At 54.7% G+C, this 27,845-nt stretch overlaps 1 protein-coding gene across 1 annotated transcript; it reads left to right on the plus strand.

Annotated features, from left to right (window-relative positions):
* The first annotated feature begins 13 nt into the window (after window positions 1-13).
* On the plus strand, window positions 14-27,476 carry MELTF (melanotransferrin). The gene is made up of 16 exons (XM_059064894.2): window positions 14-203; window positions 2,033-2,187; window positions 3,306-3,405; window positions 4,634-4,816; window positions 6,779-6,935; window positions 8,086-8,153; window positions 10,526-10,713; window positions 11,427-11,607; window positions 12,292-12,443; window positions 16,571-16,667; window positions 17,628-17,822; window positions 18,771-18,927; window positions 19,027-19,094; window positions 20,879-21,066; window positions 23,189-23,387; window positions 24,074-27,476. Exons 1-16 carry the CDS (start codon window positions 155-157, stop codon window positions 24,154-24,156), a joined length of 2,220 nt encoding a protein of 739 aa, XP_058920877.1. The 5' UTR covers window positions 14-154; the 3' UTR covers window positions 24,157-27,476.
* Window positions 27,477-27,845: the final 369 nt, after the last annotated feature.

The raw sequence follows: 27,845 nt of genomic DNA on the forward strand, positions 1-27,845 counted from the left end.
CACCGCCAAGACACACCCAGGCCGAACTTAAGGAGCTGAAGGCCAGTGCCAGGGAAGAAGGAGGAAGAAAGCCCCGGCTGCTGTTGACCCACTTGGACCCACACCTAGACAAAACCCGCGCCAAACCCAGCCCCAGCTAGCTCTAGACTGCGCCATGCGGGGCCCCAGCGTGGCTCTGTGGCTCATCCTGGCTCTGCGCACTGGTGAGACCCCGCCGCCCGGCCCTGGGAGTAGGAGCTGGGCCGGGGGTCCTGGAGTTCTCCAGACACACACACACACACACACACACACACACACACACACACACACACACACACACACACAGAGGAGGGTCCCGCGGGCTGGAAAGTGTCCTGAACCTTTGTCTCCCAGGAAAGGGGGGAGGCTAGAAAGGCGCGAGGCGCGAAGAAGGACGGGGGAGGGAACGAGCACTGACCCGGGCAGACCAGGATGTCTGGAGGGCTTCTTGGAGGAAGGAGAGGCGCGGGCAGAGGCGTGGAGGGGAGAGCCCTGGAGTGTCGGGGGTGGGGGGGGAGGTCCGGAGGGTGAATGCTCTTGATGGGCGAGGAAGCCCAAGGAGGGTTTGGGAGCCAGAACGGCTCTACTTCTCCTGAGCCCCCGTGGGGAGGGAGGAGGGAGAAGATTCGGAGGGATTGATTGGAGGGGGGGAGGAGAGAGATACTGCCCGGGAGACGGCTCCAGGGCACCCTGCATGGATGCGGGGTGGGAGGCGCAGACCGGGACTCCTCGCGTCAGCACGGGCCGCTCCCAAGGGAGTCATGGTCCCGGACGCTGAGACGTGAGGCCGGACCTCCGGGAGCGGCTCGCGGGGATCGCGGGCGGAGGCTGCTGAAAGGATGGCTTCAAGCCACCGCTCTGACCTCGTCAGTACAGAAAATGGACCTGCCACACCGGTCCGTGCCCGGCAGTGGCTAGGCCTACCAGGGTGCAGCCTTGGAGCACTGGAGAGGGAGAGGGCACCTCCACATTCCAGGGGGCCACCCGGAGCCGGGGGAGGCAGAGGGGGCCAAAGGGAGGCTGTGGAGGAACCAGCAGTCTTGACCCTTGGGGTGGGGATGGAAAACACAGGCTGCCTTTAGAGGGTCCCTGGAGGGTGGAAGTGGACCCAAAGCCTCAGGCTTCCCAGGAGCACAGGCATCCCTGGCAGGGCTGGCTGGGAGGGTGAGTGGTGGAGGAGCTCGGGTCTGCAAAGGCAGCAACCTCAGGGAGCTGGGCACCACGTCTGCTGGGCCCCCAGGATCCCCAGATCACGAGACCCAAGAGGGTCCCCATCAGGAGGAGGGGCCTAAGAGGCAGTCCACTGAGGACCTTGTGTCCTGGCTCTACAGAGGTTTACTTACAACGCAGAAGGTGGTTTCCTCATCTGCTTTCTCAGATGACAAAACTGGCTCAGAGAGGTCAAATAGGTTACCTGAAGTCACCAGCTGGAGGAGCAGGAACTTGAACCCAACCTGCTGACTCCTCACCCTCCCCTGTCAGGGGCCTGGCACTGTGTCCACAGAGGGTAGGTCTAAAGGGGGCATAATCACAGATGCTCCAAAGGGGGCAAGGCTCCTCAAGGGCAGCCACAACCACTTCCCAGTCTCATGTCCCAGTTCATGAGGAGGGCCCAGGGACACCACTGAGTGAGAGAACCCAGTCCAGCACCCTCTTGCTGGAGACACACAGACCCAAGAGGGGCAGGAAACAGCCAATGCTCCTTCCACCCACCAGGCTGTGCTCCAGGCCAGGGAGGGGTGGGCGGGGGAAGCCCAGCTGCTACCTAGGGAAACCCTCCCTGGCCTATGCAAAGGGCCCAGCTCTGAGACGCGCTGGGCAAGTGCAGGGAGTGCATGGCCCACACACGGCTTTGCCAGTGAGCCAGGCCCCCTCCCAGCCTGTGATGCCTCTTTGTGCCCCAGTACCCCACAGTGAGAGGGCAGGGCTGCTGCACAGGACTGGCTATACATGCTGACGGGACGCAGGGGCTGGGGCTGCAGGAGCAGGGCCTCACTCTTCCCCCCACCCCCAGCACTCGGAGGGATGGAGGTGCGATGGTGTACCATCTCAGACCCGGAGCAGCAGAAGTGCAGTGACATGAGCAAGGCCTTCCAGCAAGCCAGCATCCAGCCCTCCCTCCTGTGCGTCCAGGGCACCTCAGCTGACCACTGCCTCCAGCTCATCACGGTGAGACCTCTCCCTTCTGCTCTGCACAGATGAGAAGGCTCTGACTCAGGAGGGAGCGCACAATAGCTTCATTCACCAGGAAAGGCTCTGGAGTCCCCACCGCCAGGGTCCGGGCGATAGGATCTCCTGAGTTTCCCCAGCAACAAGGGCTAGCTTGTTTCCTGGCCAGGAGCTGGGAGGCCCAGGGAGGGCCCTGCTCAGGGCGCCGGTGGGGAAAGGTGTCTGAGAGGCAGAGTTTCCCTGCACAGAGCCCCTCTACATGGGGGACATGACCCGCCCCACCCAGGGGAGCCCAGACAGCAGACCCCTCCGTGGCCCATGGCAGTTAACTCGCTCCTCCTTGGAGTTTTCCAGAATTGGGCTTGTGTGTTTTCTGGGGCAGGAGGAACAGGGCCAGCAGTCCTGGGTGTGTGCATGGTGGATGGGAGAGCTGTTCTGAGGGGCAGGAGATCTGCTAACTGGTACGGACTCAATTAAGAGGCAGGACTTCAGTACGGGACAAGGTGTGGAGAGAAGCATCGGGGGCAAACACAAGGGGACCCGGGTTTTCATTCCAGCTTACCCCCTGGTGCACCCCCAGAGCTAATCTAGTCATGATCCAGGGTGGCCACGGGCTTGGGCCAGGCTCCACCGTGAGGGTGGAAACCAATTATGTTGAACTATCATTTTACCCATGGACCCCATTTGTGTTTTAAAACAAAAAGGAAACAATTGAAGAGGATATTTGTAGGATTTAATCTGCATCTTAGAGAGAAAACCCGAGAAACAGATTAGTAGCAGAGGCAGGGGGCTGAGAAACAAGAAAGTGAGGGAAACTCACTTTTCACTACTTTTCATTTTGTGTTGATTTTTAACTATGTGTAGCCCTATAAAATTAATATTTTTTAAATAACATAATTATAAAAAAAATAAAGTGAGCCCTTGGTCCTGGTCAGGGGAGACCCCTAGGCCCTGGCAGGGAGGGGCCTGTGAGGCTGAGCCAAGACAGGGCTCCCAGGCCAGATGATGAGGACCACATGGACCTCCAGGGCTTTTCAAGGGCCCCTGAGCAGGTGCCCTTGAGCTCCTGGCTGAGTGCCCCTGGGGCCAGGCTGCACTGACCCACCTGTTCCCAGCAGGCCCGGGAAGCTGACGCCATCACTCTGGATGGAGGAGCCATTTACGAGGCAGGGAAGGAGCACGGCCTGAAGCCTGTGGTGGGCGAGGTGTATGATCAAGGTCAGAGGGCCAAGTGGGAGGGGGCTGGGAGGAGAGAGGAGGTCACTCAGCAGTATGTCCTTTCTGGGCCCGGCCCGACCGTGCAGCCCCCTAGCTGGTCAGTAGTCCTGTCCCCAGAGCCGGGGGTGCCAGAGACACGAAGGGCTGACTTGACTTTGTTCTTCCTCATGGGGAGCCCAGCAGCCCCCTAACCGTCACCCACAAGGCTCTTACTGAGGGGCTACCCCATACCTGGTGTAGTACAGGGCATGATTGCCAGGTGAACAAGGCATCGGTGATGCCCAGCACCCCTCACTCTCCAGTGCTCTCTGTCAGATGCAGTGTGGAGTGGGGATGGGGCCAGACAGGAAGTGGTGACTAGGAACTGCAGAGCCCCACACACCAAGAAGGGATCCCAGTTCTACCCCTTCCTGTCATCTAGTGTGACCTTGAACAACTTCCACTTCCTTGACCATAAAATCAGGATAGTGGTCCCTGCCCTGTCACATGGATTAAATGAGACGGTCTGTGTGCACCTGACACATGGCGTGTGCTCAGAAATGTGCGTTTCTTTGCCCCAGCCCTGCACTCACACCAGACATGCCTCTGGCCCAGGGGGATCTTTTGCAAGGCTGTAGACCCTCGCCCGCCCACATGCACCCAGTTCGGGTCTGGAGTGATTTGGGACCAAATCGTTCATGTTTCTCTCCCTCTGTGTGTGTGTGTGTGTGAGTGTCTGTGTGTCTGTCTCTCTCTACCCCTCACCCCTGTCCCAGCACTGGGAAATCACTTTTCCTAATCTGAGGGACGTGCCTGCCCTGCTCCGTCTGTGGCTTGCAGCCACTCCTCTTCCCTTAACGCGATACCATCCCGCACATCCTCTAAGTTCTCCTAAGGGGCTAGACTTCTGGAAGACGGAACACTTGCAGGCTACTTCCGCTTTTGGTCTGGCTACAGAGCTCCCTTGATGTGTGCAAATGTAGACCCAGCGGAGTGCCCGCTGGCTCGGGAAGGACAAGGGGGAAATTAATGAATGAATGAACCTCTCAAAATGATAGCTACCGCGGAGTCTGGAGGGGGCGGGGTCTTGTGATACAACACATGGATTGCACCCACTTGCTCTCTTGGTACTAGAATGCCATGCACGCACGCACGTGCACGTCCACATACGTGCACGCGTACACACATGCATCCGTGCACACCCCCGCAGCCTTCTCACCCTCACTCCTCTCCTCTCCCCTCCTCCTAGAGGTCGGTACCTCCTATTATGCCGTGGCTGTGGTGAAGAGGGGCTCCCACGTGACCATCAACACCCTGAAAGGCGTGACGTCCTGCCACACGGGCATCAACAGGACGGTGGGCTGGAACGTGCCCGTGGGCTACCTGGTGGAGAGTGGCCGCCTCTCGGTGATGGGCTGCGACGTGCTCAAAGGTGAGGGCTTGGCCGCCAGCGGCTTCTCCCGCAGGGGCTCTGCATCTCCCCTCGCGGGGCAGCCTCCCTCCAGGCTCACCTTCACTGCGCCTCCTTTAAGGGGCAGCACAGCCGCCTCCCCTGGGCCTCCCCAGACCCCTCGTCGATGGCATCACTCCCTCCTGTCCGCTGGCCGGCCTGCTGCTGCCCCCACTTACATTTCTGCCTGGCAGGCTCCTCCAGGCACTCAACCCTCACTCACTCCTCCCGGGGCCCCTGGCACAGCCAAGCACAGGCCCTGCAGGCCCACCCCCCGGCAGGCGGTGAATCGCCCAGGAGCACCTCTCACCTGGTGTAGACATGGTTGCCGTTGCCACGAATGTGTCCTTAGCTTTACAGGGTCAGAAGCCGTATTTTTTTCAGAACCCAAACAAGCTGTGGACTTGCACCCAGAAAGCTCACAAGTGGCTAATCAGAGACTCGCCATTGATTCGCAGGTGGTGAGAATAGGGCCATCCTGCAAACAGCATGTGCCCCGTGAAAGTTGAGCGAGGGCAGGAGGTGCTGAGGGGACCTGGCTGGGAGCCCAGAGCCCTGGTTCTGGTGACCTGGACAGAGACCCATGCTTTGGGCCTCTTTTCCCGGTCACCCGCTGGCCACCCAGCTGTGTCAGTCTGAAGTGGCCCCTGACACATGATCACCTTCTCAAACTGCCCTGTTGGGACCACACCACCCCTTGAGGAGAGTTTCAGGCGTCCCCAAACCCCTTGTTCCTGAGTGTGCTGCTTCCTGGTTTGTTCCACACATAGGCAGGCACCTGGTCTTTCAGAGCCCAGACTTTGCTGTGGGTACATGTGAGTTTACACCCTGGCTCAGCATGACCTGCCCTCAGAAAGATTACACTACACACTGAACTTCAGTTTCCTCACCTGTAAAATGGGGAAATTAACACTGACTCCAATGCTGTGGCGTTGGGAGGACTGGGATAATCTACACAACATCCTTGCAGAATGCACGGCACAGGGGCTGTGCTCACGGCAGGGAGCTGCTGTTATTATGAGCTCAGCTTCCATCCCTCCCGGACACTGTGGTGCACACACACGTGATGCATACGCACATACACACATGCACAAACCCACAACGCACATACACATGCGCACGCGTACGTGGGCACACCCATCCATGCAGGCACAGACCCACACACTACACACATGCATGCTGCCCCCACCTGCACACACATACACGTGGATACTCTACCCCCATACAGCACCGCGCACAAGGGCCTTGAAGCCATGTCCTCTCAGACGGCGCCCAGCTGTGGGAGGTTTACCAGTCATTTGGCACATTTATTAGATATTCACTCCCCTGCGAGGATGCAGAAAGACCAAGACAGGAACCTGCCCTGGAAGAACTTGGTTTAGCCAAGCACAGTGCAACTGGCTCACCCTACATGGCACTAGGGGGTCCTTGGGTGCAGGATATTTGCCAGGAGGGTGGACTCGTGGCCTGGGTTCTGGCAAGGGCCCCAGAATCCTGCAGATCCTGAATTCGTCCCCAGCCAGGCCTCCTTCTCTGCTGTTTCCCTCCCCTCCCTGTGTTTTGAGAAGTGTAGTCTATAAAATTAATTATACTCTTTAAGTAATCATTTATTTCCCTACTTTCACTGATTACACATAACTCCTTCTGAAATGAAACCCTCAATGAGAACACTGTCTTGTTGATAGTTGTCCTGTGTGGTCATTTGGGGGTAAACGTTTTATCCCCCTGAGCCATTTTTAAATAACAGCAGTCACTCTCCGACGCCCACACTTTTGTGGCCCCCGTCTGGGAACCACTGAGCAGATCCAGTGCTCCAGTTTTGCTCAGACTGAAGCCTGGGGAGCCCAGCCCTCCTGACTCCAACCCGAGTGGCCTGAGCACTCCCTGGAGGATGGGGCGGGGTCTGATGCTGTGTGACTGACCCCCTCTGTCTCTTTCCCACAGCTGTCAGCGACTATTTTGGGGGCAGCTGCGTCCCCGGGGCAGGAGAGACCAGTCACTCAGAGTCCCTCTGTCGACTCTGCCGGGGCAACGCCGCTGGGGAAGGGGTGTGTGACAAGAGCCCCCTGGAGAGATACTACGACTACAGCGGGGCCTTCCGGTGAGAGGGGCTGGGACGGGGCCACAAGCGCGGGGGGGGAAAGACACCTCGGCACAGGGAGGGCCCCTGGGGGAGCGGTGATGTCAGCTGCCTCTCATCAAAGCACCCTTTATGTAGTCCATGTGCCTGGTTAGTTTAAAAACCTCAAACTGGTATATGCCAGGCAGGATTTGCTCATAAAATCAACATGTTTGGTATATTTAGAGAAGTAAGGGCTCAGAGAGAAGAAAATGGCCAAAACAGCCTTTGGCTGCTCCCAGGTCCCCATTCTGGTGTCTGAGACCTGGAGGGAGGATGCTGGAGTGGGGGAGCATGGGGGGGACCCCCGAGGCTTGATGGTCAGGGCTGGCCTCTCTCTGCCCCTGTTCAGGTTGGCACTTTAGAGCAGCCCTCCATGGAGACAAGAGAGTCTCTAGCTGCTTGTGGTGCACTTTCATCTGTCCACAAAGGAGGAAACACTCGATGGGGTTTGGCATGGGAGTCTCCCAGGTCCCTCTGACGGCCCTGGCCACAGTGTTTCCACCTGGAACCCGAGAGCCTGCTGGGGCCCCACGCCCCAGGGTGTAATAAGGGAAATGCAGTTTGGGGCACAGAGAGAAAAACAGTTCTTGGTCCTCCAAGCCAGAGACTCTCGCCCACCCCACCTCTCCTGGTGTCATCCCCCCAGTCCAGTCCCTGCTTGTTTGCTGGCTGTAGGGACCCAGGCAGCCCCTTTGCCTAGTAGGCCCTGACCTGCCTCCATCGCTGGGCAGTGACAGATAGAGGATCCACAAAGTCCCGGTCGCTTCCACTCAGGGTTTTTGGTATGACCTCGGGAGTCATCTTCAACACATCCTGAGTGTTAAGGCTGCTGATCAAGCAGCTGCCATATGATCACCCGCTCCTTTCAGGCCCCAAGCTCAGCTGTACAGGATCTATACGGATTATAAAGGATCTCTCCCTACAGGAGCCACTTTCCCATCCCCACTTTACAGGCGATAGAGGCTAGGAGGGCTCCACAACTTGCCCAAACCACACAGCCAACAAACTGGGGAACTGGAACCCAGGACAGCATGACTGTGAAACCCGTGCCCTCCATGACCCCACCCCCCATGCCCAGGCCAGACCTCCCGAGGTGGAGGATGGCAGCTCATTGGTTCCACCTGCGCAGGTGCCTGGCAGAAGGGGCCGGGGACGTGGCCTTTGTGAAGCACAGCACGGTGCTGGAGAACACAGACGGTGAGTGGAGGGGCTGCCCCCAGCAGCGGATCTCAGGGCCCGTAACCCTCCCTGACAGAAAGAAAGAGGTGGGGCTCACCGATGGAGCTCAGCTGCTCTGCAGGCAAGGGGACCGGCTGAGCGGCTCTGCCCCGCTCTGATACGTTTCTGGCCTTGGGTTCTGTTTCCATGTGAAGATTTTGCTTTTGAAGAAAAAAAGTTTGCAAACCTCTGCACTAGCTGTCATCTACTGTCCCTTCCAGCCTTTGGTCCTTTTCCTGAAGGAGCCATCCCTTATCCCTGGACGAGGACTTATTAAAGATGGGTTGGTGTTAGGTGTTGATCCATTATACCATTGTCATTTTAAGATTTTTAGATTTTGAAATAATTGAGCTTTAGAAAAGTTGCAAGAATAATTCAGAGAACCTTTCACTTCGAACAGTTTCTCAATCTTTGTTTTTAGTGACATTGACATTTTTGAAGAGTCAGGCCGGTTATTCTATAGAATGTACCCTAATTTGGATTTGCCTAAGAATCTTCTAGTTTTTTTTTTTTAATTGAGGTATAATTTACATACAGCAAAATGCACCCTTTTTGAAGTACTGTTCTATGAGTTTTGCCAAAAACATACTGTTGTATAACCAACACCACAACCAAGATAGCGACTGTGGCAGACCCTTCACCCCAAAAGTTCCTTCATACCCTTTTCTGGTCAATCCCTTCCAACCTCCTCCCTGATGCCCACCAGTCAGACTTTTGTCTCTACAGTTTTGCCTGTGCCATAATGTCTGATCATTGTCTTTTTAAAAGAATCATTATCTCTCTTTTTTTGGTTAATCTTTCCTTTTAAATCAGAAGGTCCATCATGTAGCCTGACATTCATGAAGGCCAACAACATGAACCAGATTTGAGGAAAAACTGATCTGAAAAAGGAGACATAGGATTGTCTTCAGAGCAGGACGATCCTATGATGAGTCAAGCAAATGAGAATTTGGAAGATGGAGAAAGAATTAGGGGTGTATTGGGTTAAACCCATCTCTTTTAAAATGTTGATGATAGTCTAAGGAAGCCTAAGGAAGTAATTTTTTAAAGAGATGTCTTCAGGCAAAAAGGCCGGTAAGACCAAAAGAGTGGAATTGACATAAATGTTCAAAGTAGTGAAGTAATATGGTTTTAATTGTCCCTAGTGAAGAAAAACAGGAGTGGCAGATCGAAATACCTAAATGATGCGTTTGTCTCGAGGGAAGGCCAGTGATCCCTTGGAGCTCTGTTGCAAAGGTTTTGCAGCAGTTTATAAATAGAGGAAAGTTGGGGAGTGGGGAGAGAATGACACTGAGTAATTGTTGAGAGTGCTATAAATTATCATGCAGTCATTAAAAATGACCTTTATGGACTTTTCCAAACTATTACTCTCTTGGTTTTCTGGTTTATTTTTAAATAGTGAATAGAGTGTTCATGATCCCACAAATTATCTTTTTTTCCTTCCTATTTTCTAGCAGAGGTTTATCCTACTCATTTTAAAATTTAAAAGTCATTAAAATATTGTTATGTAGGGCCATCTGTGGTATATCTTATTGCATGAGTTACAATCCTTGAAATTCGTCTTCTTAATATTCCTATTTGGTGTTGATGTTCACTCTTATAAATGAGTTTTATGGAAAGCTTCCAGTAATGTGGAAAAATATTTTTAAAGAAGTAGGATGCAAAATTGCCTATCATGTATGTCCTTAACCATATTTCAAATAGTTAGAAAATAGAATAGAAAAAAGGACATGGAGGAAAAATACCAAAATATTAATAGCTGGAGTTGTGGCTGAAGCTTTAGGAATTTACCCTCTTGTCTCTGGGCCACGGTTCTGGTGAATTCTGTCGGGGTTTGTTTCCACCATAGCCCGCCCCCCGTCCCCTGCCCCTCTGCTCACAGCTAAATTTAGTGCCAGACGGCAGTGGTGAACTCCTGACACATTTCTCTCTCTTATCCTAAGCTTCTCTTACTTTCTTACTCTTTTTACCTTTAATGAGCAGTTCTGTTTATATATATTGTGTTATTGTCAGAGATCTCAAATCCATTCTATTACTAGAAATTGGTGACAAATAAAAAAATGTAAGTAAATAGACACAGTCTACAGAGACACCTGGTTTTGTGTGGTGCAGCCACACAAAAGCTCCTCTTCATTCTGAGTTCTGGTCTCACCTCCTGGTGTGGTTCTGGGTTCTCACTTCTTAGTGTGGTTCTGGTTCTCACCTCCCGTAAGGGTTTCTTTTCACTGTGGGTCTGTGGCCATGAAACCCTACGTTCTCCCCGGGCTCCCTCTCAAGGGTCCTCCCTGATGTCCCCACCAGGCCCCACTCAGGACAGGAGTTGACTCACCACAGGATTCCCATCTTCCCAGGGAAAACCCTGCCCTCCTGGGGCCAGACGCTGCTGTCACAGAACTTCGAGCTGCTGTGCCGGGACGGCAGCCGGGCTGATGTCACTGAATGGAGGCGGTGCCACCTGGCTCGGGTGCCTGCTCATGCCGTGGTGGTCCGGGCCGACACAGATGGGGGTCTCATCTTCCGGCTGCTCAACGAAGGCCAGGTGAGTTCAGGGCACCCCACACAGCTTCTCAGGGTGATGCTGGACCTTCTCGTCTCTCACCGGGGTTGGAGCTCAGAGCCATCCTGGGGCTGGGCCAGCCAGACTAGGAGGGACAGACCCCAGCTGGGGAGCCAGACCTCTGGGGCGTTCAACCTCAGGCCAACTCCGAGTGAAGAAGGGACCAACTGTGCCCGCTGGCAGCGAGGAGGCCTGGCCAGAGTGGGGAGACCAGGGGACTCAGGCACCCCTCAGAGAAAGCTCCTGGTACTCGTGGCTCCTAAAACCAAAATCAGAACATATGAGCCAATAAACAAAATGACAAAACCAACAAATGTCAAAGTATACCATTAGTTAAATGTGGTGAATAATGTTTTGCTGAAACCGCTGCTTACAAGAGCAGCAAGTTTCTGCCCGTGGGCCACACCAGCTTTAGTTAGTTTTGCTCACCCATACCGACGATGCTCAGCGCCATTGCTTGTGCTGAGGACCATCGCACACCCGGGCCACGAGCCACCTGCTCAACCGGCTGAGTGTGAGAAGGCAGAATGCACCAGGGGAGCACAGGGGAAGGAGGGAGGTGGAGCCCCGCCTGGTCCTCAGAGTGGGCGCCTGGCCTGAGAGCCCAGGAAGAAGGAAGTGGTGGCTGAACTGGGAGGAAAGGATTCGCCCCTGCAGCTCCTCACCAGCCCACACCCCGACCCCTTGACACACAGCGCCTGTTCAGCCATGAGGGCAGCAGCTTCCAGATGTTCAGCTCTGAGGCCTACGGCCAGAAGAACCTGCTGTTCAAAGACACCACCTCCGAGCTGGTGCCCATCGCCACGCAGACCTATGAGGCGTGGCTGGGCCGCGAGTACCTGCACGCCATGAAGGGTCTCCTCTGTGACCCCAACCGTAAGTCCAGCTGTCTCTTCTCCCGCCGGCCCTCGCCTGACCGCAGGCGTGGCCAGGCCTTCTGGAGAGGTGGCCAAAGGTGGACGCTCACCCCAGAAGGTGTGTGTGTGTCTCTTGGCCTCCACGGGAACCTGTTGCTTCCACCTTCCTGCCTCTGGGGGTGGGGGAAGAAGACTCTGGAGTCACATGACCTGCTATACCCTGGGAACCCCACCTGCTCCAGGGGGTGGGATCCAGACCCAAAGGGTCTCCTTGCCCCTCCATACAGAACGTGTCAAGTCCTGTCATTCTCCCTCCACCGTGCCTCACCCCTCCTCACCACATGGCCCCGGCCCTGGCTCGGGCACTGTCTCTCTCCTGGACCCTTAAAGTAGTCTACAACTGGCTTTTGTATCTATCCCCCGCCCCCGCGTATCCACCACCTACAGCCGGGGAGATGGTATGCCAGGCCTGAGTTGTATACACGACAGCCATGATCTGCCTCAAGCGTCCTCACAGCCCCTTGAAAGAGGTTTGGTGGTCCCCTTCCTGGCTAAGGAAACAGGATCAGATGGTGAAATAACTTACCCCTCGTAGCTAACCAGGGGAAGAGCCAGAATTTCCCTTGGGTCTGACTCCAGGCTCCTCCCGCTGAGCGCCAGCCCCGAGGCAGGCCAGCGTGATCACGAGCCCTCACCCACACAGGGCTGCCCCACTACCTGCGCTGGTGTGTGCTGTCCACGCCCGAGATCCAGAAGTGTGGAGACATGGCTGTGGCCTTCAGCCGGCAGAGGCTCAAGCCGGAGATCCAGTGTGTGTCCGCCGAGTCCCCCCAGCACTGCATGGAACGGATCCAGGTGGGAGCCGTGTCGAGAGGGGCAGAGCAGGCCAGGTCGGCGGGCAGTGAAATGCCTGGGATGGTCGGTCCTTCCCGGCCCTCCCTCTGTCCCACCTGGTCTGGAGGACACAGGGCAGCCTGGGGAGGAGAAGAAAGTCTCCTGTGACAACGCCACAGAGAAGGGGGAAGAGGAAGTGGCCGCAGGAAACAGTCACCCCAGCTGGGGGGCGGGGCAGAGGGGGCTCCCCCCCACTGAGAGAGGGGGCAGGGGGCAGAGGACCGTGAGACTGGCTCAGCTTGGCACTAATGACCCTGTGGCCTCGGGCAAGCCCCTTCCCCTTTCTGAGCCTCAGTTTCCCCTTGTGCACAATACGGGGTGGCCTTGGCTCATCGTTTATTAAACTGCAACCCGGTCAGAAATACATTTTCCATCAATCACAGTCTAGTACACAAAAAGTGTTCTTTCAGATGTAAACATGTAAAAATATGTATCCCCGGGCTTCCCTGGTGGCACAGTAGTTGAGACTCCGCCTGCCGATGCAGGGGACGCGGGTTCGTGCCCCGGTCTGGGAAGGTCCCACGTGCCGCGGAGCGGCTGGGCCCGTGAGCCATGGCCACTGGGCCTGCGCGTCCGGAGCCTGTGCTCTGCAGTGGGAGAGGCCACAGCAGTGAGAGGCCCGCGTACCGCAAAAAAAAAAAAAGTATCCCCTATAGAGAGATATGAAGCCAAACAGTACTTACCTTTACTAAGTACAATGTGTGCTGATAGTCTCTGGGGTAGTCTATCCTAGTCTTTTTTTCTTTTTTTAATTTTATTTAATTATTTTTAACATCTTTATTGGAGTATAACTGTTTTACAATGGTGTGTTAGTTTCTGCTTTACAACAAAGTGAATCAGTTATACATATACATATGTTCCCATATCTCTTCCCTCTCACGTCACCCTCCTTCCCACCCTCCCTACCCCACCCCTCTAGGTGGTCACAAAGCACCGAGCTGATCTCCCTGTGCTATGTGGCTGCTTCCCACTAGCTATCCACCCTACGTTTGGCAGTGTATATATGTCCCTGCCACTCTCTCACTGCGTCACAGCTTACCCTTCCCCCTCCCTATATCCTCAATTCCATGCTCTAGTAGGTCTATGTTTTATTCCCATCCTACCCCTAGTCTCTTCATGACATTGTTTTTCCTTAGATTCCATATATATGTGTTAGCATACGGTATTTGTTTTTCTCCTTCTGACTTACTTCACTCTGTATGACAGACTCCAGGTCTATCCACCTCATTACAAATAACTCAGTTTCATTTCTTTTTATGGCTGAGTAATATTCCATTGTATATATGTGCCACATCTTCTTTATCCATTCATCTGTTGATGGACACTTAGGTGGCTTCCATGTCCTGGCTATTATAAATAGAGCTGCAATGAACATTTTGGTACATGACTCTTTTTGTATTATGGTTTTCTCAGGGGGATTGTGGGGTTGTATGGTAGTTCTATTTGTAGTTTTTTAAGGAACCTCCATACTGTTCTCCATAGTGGCTGTATCAATTTACATTCCCACCAGCAGTGCAAGAGGGTTCCCTTTTCTCCACACCCTCTCCAGCATTTATTGTTTCTAGATTTTTTGATGATGGCCATTCTGACCGGTGTGAGATGATAGCTCATTGTAGTTTTGATTTGCATTTCTCTAGTGATTAATGACGTTGAGCATTCTTTCATGTGTTTGTTGGCAATCTGTATATCTTCTTTGGAGAAATGTCTATTTAGGTCTTCTGCCCATTTTTGGATTGGGTTGTTTGTTTTTTTGTTATTGAGCTGCATGAGTTGCTTATAAATTTTGGAGATTAATCCTTTGTCAGTTGCTTCATTTGCAACTATTTTCTCCCATTCTGAGGGTTGTCTTTTGGTCTTGTTTATGGTATCCTTTGCTGTGCAAAAGCTTTTAAGTTTCATGAGGTCCCATTTGTTTATTTTTGGTTTTATTTCCATTTCTCTAGGAGTTGGGTCAAAAAGGATGTTGCTGTGATTTATGTCATAGAGTGTTCTGCCTATGTTTTCCTCTAAGAGTTTGATAGTGTCTGGCCATACATTTAGGTCTTTAACCCATTTTGAGTTTATTTTTGTGTACGGTGTTAGGGAGTGTTCTAATTTCATACTTTTACATGTACCTGTCCAGTTTTCCCAGCACCACTTATTGAAGAGGCTGTAAGCTTGTCATGGCCCATTAAATTGACTAAGCCTTCATTAATATGCCTGCCGCCTGTAGTTAAAAGCGCAGGCCGTGTCTCTGAAAGCCCATTCAGCTCTGTCCTGCTTCGCTTCTCTGACTGGAGACTGAGTCCAGGAGTGGGAGATGCACCCGAGGCCCTGCAGTCAGGGATGAGTCCTACAGGGTTCTCCTCCACCCCTGGGTTCCTGGACTCATTTCCTCCTGCTTTTCAAGAGCTACTAGGTGGGGCCTGATGGTGAGGAGCCCTTTTCAAGGTGGTCCCCGAGTGCAGGCCAAGTCACAGCCCCTCAGGTGCGTCCACCGTGCCCCAGCCAGGCAGCACATGGCTTGAGAAGGGGCGAGTGGGCAGGAAGGACAGGGGCTCGGGATCGTGACACTAACGGTCTCATGAGCACGCACTTCCTATGTACCTCGCACTGTGCTAAGCCTTCATGTGGGTTTCCTCAATTAATCCTCACAACGACACGGTGGGGTGGGTATAATTACTATCGTACGTGGAGACTGGGGCTGGGAGAAGCTGAGGAAGTAACTTGCCCCAGGTCACCCAGCTGAAGGGCGGGGGAGCCCCTATCCCCAGAGGTTTATGAGAGCCGGATGTGGCACCGAGGGAGGGGAGCCCAGAGGGAATCGAGGAAGGGGGACTTAGCGGTGGGGACTCTTTTCCTAATCCTGGGCAGGCTGTCCTGTGGAGGAGCGGCTGTTCCAGGGGCACCAGAGAAGAGAGAGATGCAGGGAGATGCAGCTGTCTCCAGGCACAATCCTTCTCTCCACCTGAGCTCACAGAGGGCCAAGGGGCTGCGCAGGGGCCTGTGGGGAGAGGAGTAGCTTTGGGGGGGGTCCCTGAGAACCCCAGCCAAAGGCTCAGAGATCCTCAGTTCTAACTTCTAAGGTTCTCAGAGGTGATGTCCAGTGTAGCTCTAACACCCGTTTCCTGCCTGACCACAGTGATGCAGGCAAGGAAGCGTCAGCTGGCCCAACCCCTGGGCTGTGGGTTCGGGTCTGGATTCCTCCCCAGCACCACACCACTGTGGAGAAGGTCTGGGTGGGAGCAAATGGGGTCCCCCAGAGAGGCACCCTCCAGGCTCAAAACGTCAATGCCACTGCCCGTTATTCCATCGTCATAACCTCACGCCTCTGGCCCGGAACAGCATCAGGCACCTTCCTGGGGTGCAGGTGTGCCCTCTGTCCCCGGGTCCCAGCTTCTTCCCTTGGGATATGGCTTGGTTATCAGTTAACCTCTTGGCAGGGTCTGAGGAGCCACCTGTCCGGAGACTTCAGAATGGACAAGCGGGGTGGAGTTTAGGTGACCTGGCGGGCTCTAGAGGTTTCCGAGGGAGGAGGTCCTGGGCCCCTCCTGCTGGCTTCTGAGGCACGGCTCTATCCCTCAACCCTGGAGCCTCCTCCCACAGACCCTGAGACTGCCGTCTTTTCAGACCTGGCTCAGTCATCCATTCACATACGCATTTGAGAAATCTGTATTGCATTCGTGCTGTGTGCCAGCCCTTGGCCAGATGCTGGGAATGCAGTACAGTGCCCCAGGTCTCTGAGGCTGGCAAGCCGTGGGGAGACCCACACCGAGCATGAGAGCAGGCATTGTGCTAGGTTCTGCTCAGAACAGGGCCTGGCAACAGGAGACCCTCAGAAAACACTTGCTGAGAGATTGAAAGACACCCATGAATGGGAATGCTGGTGGTGGTTTGTTTCAGGCCTCTGGTCCTCCAAGCACCTCTCTTGCCTGCCCATCTTCACAAGGAGAGGAAGGGGCAGATAGGGCAAGATGGGGTTCCCAGAGGAAGGGAGCCTGAGGCCAAAGTCCCCAGGAGACCTAGCCTTGGCACCTCTGTCAGATCCCGACACCCAGAGCTGACCTGGGGCCCACTCTAGCCTGGCCACTCTTTCTGTCCCCCTGCAGGCTGGGCAGATCGACGCTGTGACCCTGAAGGGCCAGGACATTTACACAGCGGGGAAGATATACGGCCTGGTTCCAGCAGCCGGGGAGCACTATGCCCGTGAGTGCAGGTGCCGGCCACCTGGCCTCGGCTGGGAGGTGGTTGATATTTCTATATTTATAAAAACGACTCATCAGAGCCTTTCTCCCCGGGCCAGTTGCTGTCTATCACAGGCAAGCCACTCTGGCCCCAGGCACAGTGTGCCCAGCCAGTCACCGGAAGTCTGGCAGGCTTTGGAGAACTTTCTGTAAAGGGTCAGAGAGTAAACACTTCAGGCTCTGCAGACCACATACAGACTCTGCTGCATGTTCCTCTTCTTCTTCCTCTTTTTTCTTTTTAACAACCCTTTAAAAATGTAAAAATTATTTTTAACTTGCAACTCAGGCTGTACAAAAACAGGCTGAGTAATTTGCCAAGCCCTGAACTAGAAAGCCTCCTTGGCCTCTTCCTTCCAGACCGTGTGGTTCATGGAAGGTGGCCCTGGGACCCTCCTTCCTGGCGGCTCATGAACACCTTCTCAGCGGCCTGGGCCAGGGGCCCAGGTGCTCTGTGCTGAGGTCTAGTGACCTCAGGTCTCCTCCACGTGGACGTGAAAACTCTCTCATCTTAGGGAAGGCGCTTCTGCAGCCTCAGCTATGCCTCCACCTTTCTCCCAGGAGGTGAGAATAATACCACCTGAGTGTAAGGAAAGAGACAAATTCTTCAGGGTGAGGACTGATGGAGGGTGCACAGAATGCTGAAAAGTGGAGCCCCACGGGCTGCTTCTCAGCAATGAGGGTACACGCCGGGGTCCCGCTGCTGGATGTGCTCCCTGAACACCCATCCAGCCCTTGGCCTGGGCGCTCCTGAGCGCCCAGAGGTAGGGGCGTATGGGACCAGGACCACTGCTCTGAGGTCAAGAGCAGCAAGAGGGAACGGGTTTGAGGGAAGAAGTGCCCCGTCAGGATCCAGCCCTGACTCTTGCTCAGCCGAGGCCACTAAGCATTAGATGAGGGGGCTCACTGGTGTCCCCTCCCCCAGCGGAGGACAGGAGCAACTCGTACTTCGTGGTGGCCGTGGTGAAGCGGAACAGCTCCTACGCCTTCACCCTGGACGAGCTGCGGGGCAAGCGCTCCTGCCACCCAGGCTTCGGCAGCCCTGCAGGCTGGGACATCCCCGTGGGCGCCCTTGTGCAGAGGGGCTTCATCCGGCCCAGGGACTGCGACGTCCTCACAGGTACCATCCTCTATAGACACACAGATGTGCAAGCTCTTCTTTGGGGTTGGCTGGCATCAGGGCCAGCTCTGAGGGCGGGAGTCCTCTCCCAGCAGGACCCCACAGAAGGCAGCCCCAGAGAGATTTCCTCTTCCTCCTTGACATGCCCCTTGCTCTTGGGAAGGTTGGGGAGTATTCTTGGCTACACTTGAGACCGTCAGTGGTGTCTGGTTCTGTTGAAGGTACCAGTGCCCCTACCCACTTACTCACTCAGAGTGGAATAGTTCCAATGGGCATATGGGGAGCAGGGCGATTGCACTGGCCCTGGGCCTGGCTGTACGCCATCCAGTCATGGGCTGTCCCCCTGGGCATCTGGGGGACCTTGTTGGAAAGTGGCCAGCCATCTGTATAAGAGCTGAAGAAGACATGCTTACCAGGCGCCCACCATATGCCATACGCAGGGCCCTCCCTGGGTGTTAAATCATGCACATTCCTGGTAAAGGGAAGGCAGGAGGAAGCTGGCTGCACACACACCTCTGTCCTGGCTGGCACCTCAGGGGAAAAAACACTTTTTTTTCTAACCACCCACACAAGCACATGTAAGGTGTTAGAACTGGCTGCTCCCACTCCTAGACAGCTGGGCGGTTGCTCTGACTGGAACAGAAGAGTTTATGAGGTAGTGAGTTCCCCATCCCTGAGGGAGTTCAAGGGAAGGCTGGGCGGCCACTTACCAGGGGTTGTCAGTGGGGGTTCCTGTATCTAGACAACATCTGCAATGCCCCCGTCCCTGTGATCCTCACAGGAGGAGACACGCCACTCTGAGCTGGGTGGGCACTGGAGCGGACGGGTGGCCTTGAGCCATGGGGCGGGCCAGTGGGCAGATCTGTGCGGGGAGCAGCCCACCCATCTCCCCGCTGGCCACCCTTTCTGCTGCCGGCCCCTCAGCACAGCCCTTCCCCTCTGCCCCAGCGGTGAGTGAGTTCTTCAGCGCCAGCTGTGTGCCCGTGAACAACCCCAAGCACTACCCGTCCTCGCTGTGCGCACTCTGCGTGGGAGATGAGCAAGGCCACAACAAGTGTGTGGGAAACAGCCAGGAGAGGTACTACGGCTACAGTGGCGCCTTCAGGTACCTGGCGGGCCGGGAGGGGTGTGGGGAGGTGGTCCTGGGGCCAGGCACAGGGGTGGGACCTTCTGCCAACACCTGTCTTGGCTTCTTGTGTGGCAGGTGCCTGGTTGAGAATGCAGGGGACGTTGCCTTCGTTAAGCACACGACTGTCTTCGACAACACGAATGGTATGTGATGGTGCTGGGACACGGCAGGGCCAGATTCTGGCAGGGCTGTTCCCCATCTCCAGCAGAATCCAGGCGCTAGATGGTGCTGGGACTGTGGGCCAAGTGGCATCTGGGAAAGACTGAGTCTAGAAGGCTCTGCCCGTTGGGGATCCCAGGAGCCCCAAAGGCCGAGTGGTAAGAACAGACCTCAGGCCACATATCCAAATGCACAGGTCACATGATAGTCTTTATTTGTCTGGAATCCAAATCCCCATTCCACTGAAATGGTAGAAACTCAATCAATTTGGAGACAACCCCTTCTGGGGTGTTTATGTGGCACCCAGGTGTGTGGGTAGAGGTGGCAGGGGCTCTCTCCTCAGGGTTATCAGTTCACATCAGCATCTGGTGTTTGGTCCTGAGCAGGTCAATGCCACGTGCAGGGAAATCACTCTGCAGCCCCCAAGCTGTGTGAGGCAGGGCACACCCCCATTCACATCATACAGGTGGTTTTTTTCTCTGCAGTCACCTTCCTGGGCTCTACCCGGGAAGAAGAGCCCAGGAACTCCTCCAGGACCCCTAAGCCCCCACCTGAGGTCCTATCAGGGTGCAGGCCCTTGACCGTGCACCACGCCCCTGCCCCGTCCTCTTCTCCCTCCTCAGGGAATCTATCCATTTTGAAGACTGAAAGCTGTTTCCCTTAAACACTTTATTGTTTGCATTTTCTATGTACCCTGCCTACACCCCAGGCTTTGAAACCCCAAACACTGGAGGTTAAGTCTTCTCCACTCTGTCCTAACACATCTCTTCCCAGGAACTCAGGGCAGAAAGGCAGAAGGCCCGAAGGGGAGGAGGACATTGGTGAAGGGAAAGCCAGACACGCAGGGAAAAAACGTCAGTCGGTATTTCAAAACTCAGATCCCACCCTGCCTATGAAAGTCACTAAGCTGTAGACCAGTTGCCCCAACAGAGCTGGAAGGGTTCCAGGCCCTGTTGCCATACCCCACCCTCCCCTGCCAACCTCCCACCAAGAAAACTGGGGACCATCCCCGAGAAGGAGGGAACCGCGTGCACCTGCAGGAGCTGAGAGCCCTGCCTGGTCCCAGCCTGTGCCCTCTGTGGTCCTGGGCTGAGGGCCGGGGAGGAGGCGGGGCCCTTGCGAGGTTCACCTGCAGTGAGGCGACCGCCTCCCAGGGCCACTCAAGTTCTTTTATCTCTGCTCATGAGCCCACCTGGAGTTCCTCCTGGAAATACAGGAAGACATAAAAATAATGTGATTCCTAAGAGTAGTGTTTGTCAGGAAGCCTTCGGACCAACCACCTGCATCAGAATTACTGGGTTGCTAGTTTAAAATGCAGATTCCTGGGCCCCATGCTAGACCTACCTGATGAGATTCTTTGCAAGGAGGGGCCTTTGAAACTGCATCTTACAGATCCATACTTGATGTTATACCTCCTCTGGCTTGAGAACTTCAGCTCTTAGGGGAGGAGCCCATCCCACCCTGAGACCTGTAACACACAGATGGAGTTCTTTGCTGGGGAGTGATTAAGAGCCTCAGTTTCTCCACCTGTAAAATGGGAGTGATCATACAGTGCAGAGTTACATAGTGCATACTTCCTATTCCCTACGAATAACCTTATGAGTCCAGGTGGGTTCTCTCACCCTGGTAATAGATCAGAGCAACTGAAGAATGGAGAAGGCTGGGGAGCTGGCCAGATATCACCGCCCCTCCCCAGCCAAGGATTTGGGGATCCCCGAGAGAGCAGCCTCTCTCTATTCCTCTCCCTGCCTCTGCTCCATCCCCTCAGGCCACAATTCTGAGCCCTGGGCTGCTGAGCTCATGTCAGAGGACTACGAGCTGCTGTGTCCCAATGGGGCCCGGGCCGAGGTGACCCAGTTCGCAGCCTGCAACCTGGCACAGATACCGTCCCATGCTGTCATGGTCCGGCCGGACACCAACATCTTCACTGTGTACGGACTGCTGGACAAGGCCCAGGTGAGCCAGAGCAGGGGCTGCCTCACTGGGAGGAGGGTGACAGAGGGGAGCCAAGCCCCCGGGTCGCCTCAGTCTACCTGGAGCAGACTTCAGGAGAAACTGAGGAAGCCTGAGGGGAATTCTGTGATTTTCACTTAGCCGAAGCCATACCTCCAACCACTGTGCCCTCTGTCACCTACATCATTAATTTTCCCTTCTCAGCCGGACCATTCTCACCAACATACAGACCTGCTGTTATTTCTACCATCTCGTAAAAACAAATGAACCCTCTTTTGGCCTCACATCCCCTTGTAGCCGTAATCCCACTCCCTTTTACAGCAAAACTCCTTCAAAGAGCCATCTTTACTCTGAAGTCATCAATTCCTCCTCTCCTGGTCTCTCTTAAGGATGGAGACCAGGGCCCTGAAACCGCCTTGGCCTAGGTTGCAGTGACCCATGTTGCTGAATAGAGCTGTTTCTCAGTCTGCCTCTCCCTGGCCTCTCAGCAGCATTGGCTACAGCTCTCCCTCTTCCTGAAGTTCACCTCCTTCCTGGACGCAGTGCCCCCCCTGGGTTCTCAGGGCCCCACGCTTGCCTGGCTCTCCTCCTACCTCTCTGGCCTCTCCTCCCAGTCTCCTTTGCTGGTTCTTCCTCGTTTCCCTGGCTGGTAACCACCGGAGTGCCCCAGGGTTCAATCCTAAGCCCTCTTCTCTGTCGGCACCTACACCCATATCGATCTCGTCCAGCCACAGGTCATTAACTACAGTCTATATACTGATGACTCCTAAGTGTACATCCTCAGGCCTGCTTCAGTCCCACCCTTTAATCTCAAACTTGCACCTTTAACAACTACCTACTTGACATTTCAATTTCTAACAGGCATCTTGAGCTGAACAAATCAAAGTTGGACTCCCCTTTTCCCCTCCATCTTCCCCACTTCAGTGAATAGCGGCTTCAGCCTTTCCATTTCCTCAGGGGTCAGCTCAGACTCCTGTCTTCCTCTCACACTCTACTTTCAGTGCATCAGCAAATCCTATTGGCCTAAAAACAAATACCTAAAACACACCTAAAATTTGAACCCAGGCTGTCTGAAAGCAGGGCCCCTGGTTCCCAACCTCCCCCTGTATGCACCCCCGACCTGACATAGGCTGAAACTGACCTCCTTTCCCTCCACCCATAAGCGCCACAGACTTGCAGAGCCAGCTGGCTCTCCAGGCCAGTTCGTAACCTTTGAAATGATGTTTGCTCTCATCTTCCCCAAAGAGTCCCCCTGTCCCAGGAGTTCTTGACTCTGGGTCCCTGGGCTTCCCCATGGGTCCCCAAACCCTCTGAAGTGATATGGGGGAAGAGCCCTGTGTAGATGTGCCCTTTTCTGGGGAGAAGGCTGAGAGCTTTCATCAGATGCTCAAGAGGATCCTTGAGTCCCCCCAGAAAGATCAATAACCACCTTACTCTTTCTTTCCCCCTTGATTGGTATTTAAAAGCTGACATAAGCATTCATCCATGTTCTCCTGATGTCCTGTATGTATTCATAATTTCTCACATCCCTTCTGGCCTCTTTAGTGACTCTCTCAGGGCGGGAGCCATAGCACAGTCACCCCGAGGACCCTCAGCAAGGGAAGACAACAGCTGCTGCAAGAATCTCTTGGGTGCTAGGAGGGTGGGTTAGTAAAGGATATTCAACTCACCTAGTACCTTCTTAGTACTAGTGACAGAACAAAAGGCTCTCTTATGAAATCATTTGGGTTTGGGGAAGAGGACACCCATAAGAGAGTGAGGAAGCCTGGTAGAAGAGGTTGAGGAGTACTGAGCAGGTGTAGCAAACCCCTCGGTAATCTCAACTACATCATCTCTCATTTCTGGGTCCTTCTGCCTGTAAGGGTCAGGCTTCAGTTCTGTATCCAAGAGCTGGTTCGGTGTGATGTTTCTGAATGGCTGTCTTACTGTGGTGGCTATGGTCATCTCCTCCTCCAAATCTGCTTTGGTAACAGAGGTCAATGAGTTGTCAAGCTTATGATTTCAAAGCAGAGTCTTGGCACCTGACTTTCCTTGCTCCTTGGTGTATAAAGCAGTTAGTGGCAAGTGATACCCGGGTGACCATTTGTGAGCCCAGATGCAAAGCAGGCCTGCTGTGTGCTTCCAGGACCTGTTTGGAGATGACCACAATAAGAATGGGTTCACAATGTTCGACTCCTCCAACTATCATGGCCAAGACCTGCTTTTCAAGGATGCCACCCTCCGGGCAGTACCTGTGGGAGAGAAAACTACTTACCGTGACTGGCTAGGCCCCGACTACATGGCAGCTCTGGAAGGGATGCTGTCTCAGCAGTGCTCAGACACAGGTAAGGCGGGACAGGCGGGTTCACACCCCACAGAGGAAGAGTGGGCATACTCCCCGGGCGTCTTCCTAAGCCTTTCGCCCAAAACCTTGAGTGAACTGAAGGGCACTCTGGGTCTTTGCAGACGAAGTGTCCTGGGAGGCTCTGAAACACTGGCTGTGGAACCCAGACAGACCTGGATAATGATTATAAATGCTAAAAATAGTCACCCAAAGAGGATTCAGGCAACTGCCTAAATATACATGTAGTATAATTATGAAAGAAATGAATATGTAAAGAAACCAGGGGAGGGCTTCCCTGGTGGCGCAGTGGTTGGGAGTCCGCCTGCCGATGCAGGGGACGCGGGTTCGTGCCCCGGTCCGGGAAGATCCCACATGCCGCGGAGCGGCTGGGCCCGTGAGCCGTGGCCGCTGGGCCTGCGCGTCCGGAGCCTGTGCTCCGCAACGGGAGAGGCCACAGCAGTGAGAGGCCCGCGCATACCGCAAAAGAAAAAAAAAAGAAAAGAAAAAAAAAAGAAAGAAAGAAACCAGAGGAAAGAAAAATTGTAATAGGGTAACCAGAGGGAGCCTTAGGTGAGTTTAGTGCCCAAAAATACACCCCATCTAGTCCTGTACATGAGTGCCAGCAGGCCACAAACACGACTCTCGGCACTCAGAGGCCTTAACCGCCGCCTGTGTTTAATCCCTCAGCGATCGTTGCCTCCAGGGCCTCCGTACTCCTGCTGCTGCCCCCACTGGCCCTCACGGCCAGCCTCCTCCAGCCCTGTCTCTGAAGCCGTTCTGGGCAAGCCTCGCCCTCCCTTGGAATGGAAACCTATTCAGAAATCTCCCTAAATAAGGCTGTTCTCCTCAGTAAATCCAGTTAACACTGCTCAGGGGGAAACGTGTGCTGGGAGAGGAAGCGTGAGAAACCACAGAGCTCCCCAGGGCTGCAATTCCAACACTGAAGCTTCTGTGATGGCTCCAGAGCAGGATAAAGAGGGATGTTACAGCAAAGTCCCCCCAGCTGGACTGAGCAGGTCTCTCCCTCCTGCTGGAACCGAGCCGCTGCCTCCCCGGCGCCGCCTGTCCCTCCGCTACCTGAGGTGGTGCGCTGGCCCTCCTCCCAGTCACGTCCCACCCACAGGCTGGTACAGCCGCTGCCCTGCAGATCTGCAGGCTCCCACCACACGGATCCTCGTGTGGTGGGAGCCTTCCAAAGCCTTGGCTTTGGAAGAGACCGGTTGCCAGGGAAACAGGCTGAACCCGAGCTTCCCACACGGCCCTCTCTGCTGGAGCTTGCCCTGCTGAGCCGCCCAGGGGGCCTGCTGAGATGACAGGCCTGCCGGCCCCTCCCTGACAGTTCCCACCTCCGCCTCTGAAGAAGGGACACCACAGCCAGCACCTCCCATCAGCCCCCGCTCCGTCTGTCCTCTGGACTCCCCATGCCAGCCTCCCGCCCGAGGATGCTGTGTCTGTTCACCAAGGCATCACCAGATGAGGCTGGAGCCAGACCCCCCAAGGAGGTGGAGCTGCTGGGCACACGCAGCCCTTTGTCCTTGTCTTCTACAGCTCCATGTGGCCCAGACCACCGGACCCCTGACTGTGGGCTGGGGAGGGCAGGGAGGCCAGGGCTGGGCCCTAGAGGTGAAACCCTCAAGGGGTCCTAGGACAAAGGAAGTGCTTCTAAGAACTTTTACTAGGTGGGGGCTTGACACAGGGTTGGGGGTCTAAAATCTTGCCTAAATACCTGTCTGTGGTAAGGACAGCAGGCCTCAGAACCGGACATGTTCTGTGTGCCCTGCCCTTTGGTGATTCAGCTGCACCCGGCTCTGTCCTGGGGCTAAGCCCCATCAGCAGGAATCCCCCCTCCTGTGTTTGCTCCTCTGAGGCGGCATCTCAGATTATCCCCTCCTACCCCAGCGTGACGTCCACTGCTCTGGAGCTACTCCAGTATCTCTAGCAGCGGTAGTTTCCTCCCGACTGAAGGGTTCAGCCTCTAGGGCAGCCCAGTAATCTCCAGGCCCTGGAGCAGCAGGTGGCCCAGGTCGCTAAGGCAGCACGAAGCCCTCTGAAGGGCTGGGAATGGGAAGATGCCATTCTCTTTGTCAGAGGAGCTACAGGCCAGGTGAAGTGCTGAGAGGAGCTCCATCTCCTCAGCTATGAGCCCGGGGTGTCCTCACCCAGCCATGCACTGACTGGGCCCGAGGGCCACTCACTCCAAAGGAAGGGTCCCTCCTTCCCATCCCCTTCGAGTCAGTGGAAAGCGTCTGGAGCGGGTCTCCATGATCGCCACGGTTGTCTGAGGAGCAAGAAGAAGTTTCCAGAACTGCCAGCTCTTACTCTGAACTCTGCTCCCTGAAAAAAGTAAGAAGCAAGAGAAGAAACAGGAGCGGGCCACCCTCGTCAGCAGACGGGAGCCGCGTGGGCCTGGAGCTATTTGCATCTCAGTCTGCGGGGGCTCTGGGGATGCTGATGACAGGCTGGGCTCCCAGCACTTCGCGGCCACCCGTGGGCGCTGGGATGGATCCTTTCCGCCCTCAGCAGGGAGCGAGGCCGCCGGCAGTGTCCCCGCCATGGTCACCCGGTCCTGAGGAGTCCTGGCCCCCACCCCACTGTGAGAAGCCAGGAGGAGCCGGCTTCGGCTACCCAGTGTATACCCTCTTCACTGGGGGAGCAAGTGATTCTTCTCTGACCTGATGATTGTTGATTTTTTTTTTTTTTTTAAGCGAGATCTGTGCAGTGAGAAGTGTATTTCTGTGTGGCCACCCTGGGCAAGGGTGGTGCCCAGGGTGTAACCCTGTACTGTGAGCCTGCTGAGGGTGTGACCTGTGGGAGTCTGATTGTCAGGTGACAGCAGGGGGCCACCGCTGGGTTAATGCTAATGAAAGATGTTGTTTTGTTTTTAAAATAAAGCCAAACAGCCCTGCACCTGCTGAGGCTTGGATTCTGATAGAAACCTGCTGCTGACGATTAGTTTTTTCCTCTTAGGTGGTCAGAGGCCTAAGTGCCCCAGGCCATCCCCCTGCCACCCGGAATGGCAGATTCCACTCAGAGCCAGAGTCAGGAACCAGCCAGGGCCTCCAGCCAGGGAGGGCCCCAGCTCCCTTCTCCAGTATGGACTGGTTCTCTGGCCTTGGCCGTCCCAGCACATCCCGGCTGCCTCCACCCTCTCGGCCTCTTAGGTGTCCGTTCCTCTGGGAACCAGGTACAGAGCAGGATGCAGACTTCTCCACCGCCCCTGCCCTATGTCTCCAAAATAAATCACCCACTTTATTTTGGAGACATAGGGCAGGGGCGGTGGAGAAGTCTGCACTGGCTGCTAGCTCACTGGAGGAAAGGAGGGGTCAGTCCTCACGGCCGGCTCTCTGGCCTGTACTGAAGTGTGGTGAGCGGAGTGGGCTGCTCTTGGCCAGTGCCCTATGCTCGCTTGGGGAGTGGAGGTTCTCTGGGCTCCCGTCTCCCACAGCTCCTGCCCTTCATTCTGCCCCAAGGCCTCCCTCCCTCCCTGCAGCCGCCTAACAGATCTGGGCCTCCTGCTCCCCATGGCGTCCAATCACAATGAAGCCCGGAAGCCCGGGGCCCTGGCAGCAGAACTTGATGAGAATTTTTTTTTTAGCATCTTTATTGGAGTGTAATTGCTTTACAATGGTGTGTTAGTTTCTGCTGTATAACAAAGTGAATCAGCCACATGCATACATATATCCTCATATCCTCTCCCTCTTGAGCCTCCCTCCCACCCTCCCTATCCCACCCCTCTAGGTGGTCACAAAGCACCGAGCTGATCTCCCTGTGCTATGCGGCTGCTTCCCACTAGCTGTCTGTTTTACACTTGGGAGTGTATATATGTCCATGCCACTCTCTCACTTCGTCCCAGCTTACCCTCCCCACCCCCGTCCTCAAGTCCGTTCTCTACGTCTGCGTCTTTATTCCTGTCCTGCCCCTGTTTCCACCAATCACATGAAACAGCAGCAGACACTTGGATCCAAAACCTTCCAGTACTTTATGTATTTGTACTTACATGTTTGTATACACACTCTTTTTATAAATAAGATCATACTTAACGTACAAAAATAAATAAATCCATTTAAATAAACTAAAAACATATTCACATAAAAAAATATGTGAATGACGTTAATGACGTTATGCACCACATGGCTTGGGTTTGGCCAGTCGCTCGGCTCTCCTGGTGCTGTCCCTGCACCCTTAAACCTCTGCGAGAGTTACTTAACATCTGAGCCACAGCTCCTCATCTAAACAACAGCAGAATAATAACATCTGCCTGGTGAAGTGGTTGTGAAGATGGGATATTTATGCTATATGTAAAACACTCAGTGCTGTGCTTGGCACATAACCTGTGCAGGAAAGACATTGGCTATTGCCATTGCTGCTGCTGTGGCAGCTTGATTTGGGGGCTTAAGTTGCAGATTCCTGGGAGAGATCATCTGATGGACCCAATGTGGGTCAGGCGACTCCTGCTGGA

Source organism: Kogia breviceps, chromosome 5 (assembly GCF_026419965.1).
Source record: "Kogia breviceps isolate mKogBre1 chromosome 5, mKogBre1 haplotype 1, whole genome shotgun sequence".
In the NCBI taxonomy this organism is placed as follows: domain Eukaryota; kingdom Metazoa; phylum Chordata; class Mammalia; order Artiodactyla; family Physeteridae; genus Kogia; species Kogia breviceps.

What these genes read in the sequence shown, in the direction of transcription:
- MELTF (XM_059064894.2), top strand. Translation starts at nt 155, where the DNA reads ATGCGGGGCCCCAGCGTGGCTCTGTGGCTCATCCTGGCTCTGCGCACT. An exon ending in CATCCTGGCTCTGCGCACTG is followed by an intron (nt 204 to 2,032) that starts GTGAGACCCCGC and finishes CCCCACCCCCAG; the next exon opens with CACTCGGAGGGATGGAGGTG. An exon ending in ACTGCATGGAACGGATCCAG is followed by an intron (nt 12,444 to 16,570) that starts GTGGGAGCCGTG and finishes GTCCCCCTGCAG; the next exon opens with GCTGGGCAGATCGACGCTGT.